This window comes from Bombyx mori, chromosome 7 (genome assembly GCF_030269925.1).
Source record: "Bombyx mori chromosome 7, ASM3026992v2".
NCBI classification, from domain to species: domain Eukaryota; kingdom Metazoa; phylum Arthropoda; class Insecta; order Lepidoptera; family Bombycidae; genus Bombyx; species Bombyx mori.
In genome coordinates this window covers 4,064,175-4,070,563 of record NC_085113.1, presented here as the reverse complement: position 1 = coordinate 4,070,563, position 6,389 = coordinate 4,064,175, and the positions used below count along the sequence as shown (strand labels likewise).

The following is a 6,389-nucleotide window of genomic DNA, read 5'->3' as shown; positions in this document are numbered from 1 at the left end:
CATGGCTTGAGTTTTATTTTTACAAAACAGTTTGCAATGCATCGCGACAAATCAAATAATCCCAGAATCAATTTCTACTTGGCACCATGAAATCACTAAAAAGAGTATTCTCTTAGGTTTTCGAGACTTTTAGTGAGAGCTGCAATCATTTGAGCCTTATACTTTCGATTTGACAGCTATTGACATTTCAAATATAAGTTTCACTGATGATATGACAACAGATGACAGATGAATTCGTGAAAGCAAACATTTAAGGTAGTTTGGTGCTAAATTTTTACCTTCATAAACATTAATTTAAATGAGAAATTGATAATACTGTCAATGTTTACTACAAAATAAACATCAATATCATCAATGCAGCTCGAATTAAAATTATTATATTATTTCCGAGGTTTCAAATACTTTTGAGTAGGAAGATTAAACAGTAAAATTAGTTTGAATTATTAAGACTGACTGGTTGAACATTTTTTTTTTGTGATTTAACGATTACTGGTGGCCCGGAGGCCTTTCCAGTTTCACCAGGACAGGTGGGCGAGCAAAGGCTCAGCCAGGAGGGGTGGGATTTGCTAACAGCTACCCGAGCGCTTCCGAAGGAGACCTAACAGCTCAAGAGTAGCTGCTTCGCGAATGAATCTACTACCGGATCGGAATCGCTACCCGCTGAGAAGATCCGGCGAGAAACTCAGCAAGCTGATTCATGGGTTAGGTTGCACGGCGAACTCTTTGTCGAGTTCGACGAGTACGGTTACCGAGGTCCCTAAGCCTGCTCCTAGTCTTAGAGCTGAAGGCGTCTAATGCAAAGGTTATTGGATCTGATGGATTCGTAAGGACGTGTCTAGGGCGTCGACGGTGACTGGCTCCTGCGTGATCAGGATTCGGGGAGTAGTCAGCGGCGGCAACGATAAGGCGATTATCATGACGCATAGCCTTATCGAAGTACCGTTCCGACGCTGACTTCATGTATTTCTGGATAGATTCGAGGCCCAGGGCGTCGTGTAGGTCAACGTTCCTCATGAACCACGGAGCTCTGACGGCTAACCTGCAAAAGCGGGATTGTAGAAATTGGAGGGTGTCTATGTGTGTGCGGGCCGCGTGAGTGAACACCACACTCGCGTAAGTCATGACGAGCCTAATGCAAGTTTTGTAAAGTGTCACCTTGTTCCGAAGGGACATTTTACTCCGCTTACAGATCATGGGGTAGAGTCTACCGAGAATAAACGCGGCACGGTCACGGACTGATTTTATATGCGGGCGGAATGTCATCGATGCGTCCAGGGTAACGCCCAGGTACTTGACCTTCCTGGCCTAGGGTATGGGTTGTATAAAAAGAGTAATCGGGGGTGTGAGATTCCTCCTCCTAATCCGGGAGGAAATCCGTGTGGAGGATTGAACACTTTACGTACTCAACAACTCAACTCAACAAGCACATGATAATTCATGGTCACATGAAACGTTTAAAAATTCAAAATAAAAAAAAAATACAAAATTAAATGAACTAAAGACCTTCCTTAAATTAATATTGCTAAAACTCCAAATTTGTGGATACCGCAGTGCTGAGGCGTCGCCCGGCGGCTGAGACCCGGGTTTGCATCCAATCAGCGGGGCACGTTCATCGCGATGCCGCGATCTTTCTTTTCCTACCTTTTCCTACCTATGCTGATAGCCTTGAGAGGCTATTTCAGCTTCACCCTAACATGTAGATAAGCTCACGGGGCTCAAACCGGAAGTGTTGCTATCACTGGCCCTAGCAAGAGCAGTGCTTCACAGAATCTACCATCGGATCGGAAACGCGACCCACTTAGAAGATCCCCGGAGAAACTCAGTGGGCTGTGTCTATGGGTTAATTCGCTCGTCGAGCCCTTCGTCGCAAGCGACGAGTTCGTCAAGGACGGTGACCGGTGCTTGTGGTGCCTAAAAGCACCGTTAATGGATCGGGAGGATCCGTAATGACGTGTTTTGGGCGACATCGACTGTTTACCATTCGGTCCAGAGGATCGGGCCTGTAATTGCCAGCGGCCACGACAAGGAGATGTTCGTGTCATGTCGCCTTCTCAAAGTGCCGCGAACGTCGACCGATGTCAACAAACAAATTCTGTTACTACGCACGCGCGGCCCGAGTGACCACGCTTATTGTTTTGAGTAGATAATTAAAGATAAATTAGGCAAATATTAGCCACCTTTTTTTTTTGCTGAATTGTAACGAGAATCGAGTACTGAGCACTCTATAGCAATATGTAAAGTGCTCAACCAGTCATCCTGTTTATAAGACTGTTAAAAACCGACGAAAATATTATAAAATATATAGGTAGCTTTTTTTTTAATAGCAGAGAAATCATCATATGTCACAATGTGCATGCTACCACCCGCTTTGAGACATGAGGTTTGAGTCTCAGTTGTGTACCATAACGGCAGTGCTACTAATGTTGGCTGTATCAACTCATTTCTATGAAATAAGCAGAGTCCGAGGTTAGATGATCGCTACATCCAGTAATTACGGAAATTATAAAATTTACGAGCTTTCATTAGCCAATGCAAGTCTTTTATAGTTGAAATCATTCGTAAATGTGTCATTGTGTGAAAAGAAACTAATGGATTTCGTAATAAGCAAAGTATCAAGTATATTTTTCTACAAATTGATCTCGGGACTGTATTAAACTATACTACTACATGCAACAAATTTTATTGCAAAGCCTTAATATTTTCTAGGATTCTAATACGTAGGTCACGTAGCATACATTCCCGAGAAGTCATTATTAGCGGTCTGGACAATTGTTTAATTGAAGAATTATCCAAATAAGTTTTTCTTTCCATATCTATTCTCTAATAGCCTATGGAGCTATTCCAGCCACACTATGTTTATTAGGTGAACACAAATAGGGCTAAATATGAGAGAATCGCTACAGCCGACCCAAGCAAGAGCAGTGGTTCGCAGAATCCACTACTGGATTGGAATCGCGACCCACTGAGAAGATCCTTCGAGAAACTCAGTTGCTGTCTATAGGCTAGTTTTCTCGTCGAACTCTTGTTCATAATCGACGAGCTCAACAAGGACGGAGACCCAACTAAATGCCTCCAGAGTGAAGAAGGCTTTACATAATAATTGCAGGCTGCAAATTAAAACGACTACCAATAGACGAGAATAGCTCGCCTGGCTTCGATGAATTTAAGTTTAAATTTAATTTTAAACCAAACCAAACAGAGTAAAATATACAAAAAAACAGGAATCTATAAATGGAAATGAAGACAAAATGCAGTTCAACAATTTATTATTTATTGACCAGGATTCAAATATTCTAATAGCATTATGTATTTAATTACTTACTAACAAGAATAATCAGGAATAAAATACATTTTTTATTATTATTAAATCTAATCTAACATTGGATTAAGAACATTTTTCGGCAATACTGTCAATGAATTCATTTAGATGATTACCTTCGTCTGCAGAGCTTTTCTTACCTCTACTGGCAAAATACGGATCATTTTGCAATTGAGCTGCCAGTTTCTTCAAAATAGTTCGTCTATCCCTTTCGCTATCCGTAATATCTCTTTTTACTACGTCACCGTTGTTTTTTTTAAGCACCATATCAATCGCAGTACAGACTAGTTCTTTGATTTTCGAATATTGGTTACGTTGTGTTGAACTTTCATTAGTAAGATCCTTTTTTCCTCGCGCTATGTAATAAGGGTCGTTCCGGACAGATTTTACTATCTCTTCAATAGCGCCTCGTCTGTCTCTACCAGGTCGTCCGAAGTTATATTTCAGATAATATTTTTTACCGCGTGATATGTAGAAGGGGTCGTCTTCTGCAGATGATCTGCTGTTTCTTTCCAATAAGATATAATGAGGTTCGTCTGCGTATATTCGGCTATCCGATAAAGTTTCAGCATTTGAAGGATTAACTGTATTTACGGTACTGCTTCCAGCGTTCGATACATATGCTTTATTGTTCGAGTTTCTGTTGAACAGATGTTTTAATTTACTGTCTCGACCTCGATTTAACCAAAAATTTAAGCCAGCGCCCGGACTCCGTCGTAATCTCGAAAGAGTTTTTACGTCCTTCTCAACGTCGTTGATAGCATTTAAAATGGATTGTTTTAAATTTTCTTTTTTGTGGTCTTTAATAAATTCCATATCTTTTCGCCGGCCACGGCTACCCCAAAAGGGATCAACATCAGTGTTACTATCACGATTTGTTCGGTCTTCTAGCTGATCAAGTCTTCGACCACGATTAGCCCAAAATGGATTTTCTTCAGTTTTACCTTTGCTGCTCCAAAAAGCCTCTTCTTTCTTTCCTCTATTTCCCCAAAAAGGGTCATTTTCTTGTCTAAGGTCTCTTTCCCATAACGGCTCAAGCATGAAACTTCTATCAAAGTCTAATGGATTGCGTCTGCCGCGATTGGCCCAGAAATTAGCTGGATGCTTCAAATCTGGTTCATTCCATAAACCAATTTTTGTTACATGGTCATAATTTTGCTGTAAATCATGTCTATCACTTTCGAGTCTATGAGGTTCAGTATAGATTTCTGATGAAGAACTATCTCTTCGCCCACGTATAGCCCAAAACGGTGGTTCGTTATGAATTTTTCCATATATTGGAGCGTCTTCAATATTTTGAAGCGAATCCTCACTATTGAAATATTTTGGGCGAACGATTTCTTTATTTGTCCAAAACTGTACTGTACCAAAATCGTTAGTAGACCGTTTTATTCTTTCACTTTCAAATTTAGTTTTTGTGTTATTATGTTTCTTATTCTGCTGATGTGTTCTAAGATTCTTCTTGTTATAGTTTCCTTTTCCGAATGTTAAGTCCGACGTAATTAATATCAAAAACAGTACAATCAATTGAATCGTTTTATTTTTCATCTTTTTTTTTTAAATCTAAGAAAAAAAAACAAAGATCCGTTAATGAACAAAAACTATACTAATGAGGAACACGATTTAATATAGCATATTTAATTAAACTCACGTTTGGTAACTGTGTTTGAATCAATACATGCTTCCCCACAATGTCAGTAACGGCCTCTCCAAGTCAGCTTTGCGTCTGAGAAATAAAGGGTAGGCCGCATCCTTTATAAAGGAACAACCCACTTCTCCAGGGGCTGCACGTAATGTGTTATTTTTTTGTGGTTGACATTCACTGCTCTGGGGACTGACCGTTATTAAATTAAAACAATGCTAGTTGGGTATTGCTTTGGACTTCTGGTGCGCTGCCTAGATAAGGTGCAGTTTTTCTTATTCATACGATTTATTTATTTCATTCAATCGATTTGAAAGTGTGAATATTTGTCACGATTCCAGAATGTATGGAATAACAAAAAACGAAATTAATTTGATTTCTTCAAGATGCGTTTTTGGCAACGGAACTCTAGCATTTTAAAAACAAAAAGGGAGAATTTTCTTTATCAGGTTTCATCTATGTTTGTTTTTCTTTGAATACTGATAAGATTGTGTGTATGGTTTATGACCCGAAAGTATGTTCCAAATAATATTTTTTCCACATTTTCTTATTTACATCTCAGTGCAGTTTTTTAATGTTTTTTTCGAATCATCCTTTATTTAATAAAAACATAGGCCCAGTTTTAATTTGTGCTTACATTTATGATCTGCAGTATCTAAGTTTTCAAGGTCTCAGCTAGAAATTTATGCAAATTTTGATTTGTTCACTCTATGCAGTTTTTGAAAATAGCTGTTAAAGTATTACGTTCATTTTCATTCATACATACCAACTTATATTTAAATTGTTGTCTGGGCGTTCTTAAGCCATTGGATCCCATTGTTATAAAACTCAGTACAGTTGTTGTTAGTATTTTAGAAAAGGTTGCTATTATGGCACCAATAGAACCACATGTAACAGGGTCTAGGTCATACATTTAGCAATAATCTTAACAAAACTGGCACTCTTAGAAGAGCGACCCGGTCGACGGTGTATTGTGTCCGATCTGGCAGGCAATTTCTGGCCCAGCGAGGTATCCCGGGACCCCAGCGGCACGGTCTGGGCTCGTTCAGAGCCTACAAAAGAATATGATGTTCAAAGATCTGTCAAGTTAGTTCTAAGACACACATTTGACAGCCCTATTATGTTCTGCATAATAATATACAGTTACATAGATGTTCCAATGAATATTTGATTTATAACATGCATAATAAAGGCAATATCCGAAGATGAAGAGTGATTTTTTGTCTATAAATATACATCTTTTAGGATGGACGTACACATCACAAATAGGTCATAGTAATATTAATATGAAAAATATCGCTTAAAATCATAAAATAGATATTGAAGTACCTACGTATTTTAGCCTTTCAGAACTAATTCTGATATTTGCCATAAGCACATCCCACTGAGTTTCTCGCCGGATCTTCTCAGTGACTTAGTGCTTATTTC

At 38.9% G+C, this 6,389-nt stretch overlaps 1 protein-coding gene across 1 annotated transcript; it reads right to left on the bottom strand.

Annotated features, from left to right (window-relative positions):
* Window positions 1-3,249: 3,249 nt before the first annotated feature.
* Window positions 3,250-5,291, bottom strand: LOC110386111 (uncharacterized). The gene is made up of 2 exons (XM_021351446.3): window positions 4,971-5,291; window positions 3,250-4,882 (listed from the first exon to the last, which is right to left on the bottom strand). Exon 2 carries the CDS (start codon window positions 4,865-4,867, stop codon window positions 3,386-3,388), a length of 1,482 nt encoding a protein of 493 aa, XP_021207121.1. The 5' UTR covers window positions 4,868-4,882; window positions 4,971-5,291; the 3' UTR covers window positions 3,250-3,385.
* Between the last annotated feature and the right edge of the window lie 1,098 nt (window positions 5,292-6,389).

Coding starts and splice junctions, on each gene's coding strand:
- LOC110386111 (XM_021351446.3), bottom strand. CDS start 4,867: ATGAAAAATAAAACGATTCAATTGATTGTACTGTTTTTGATATTAATT.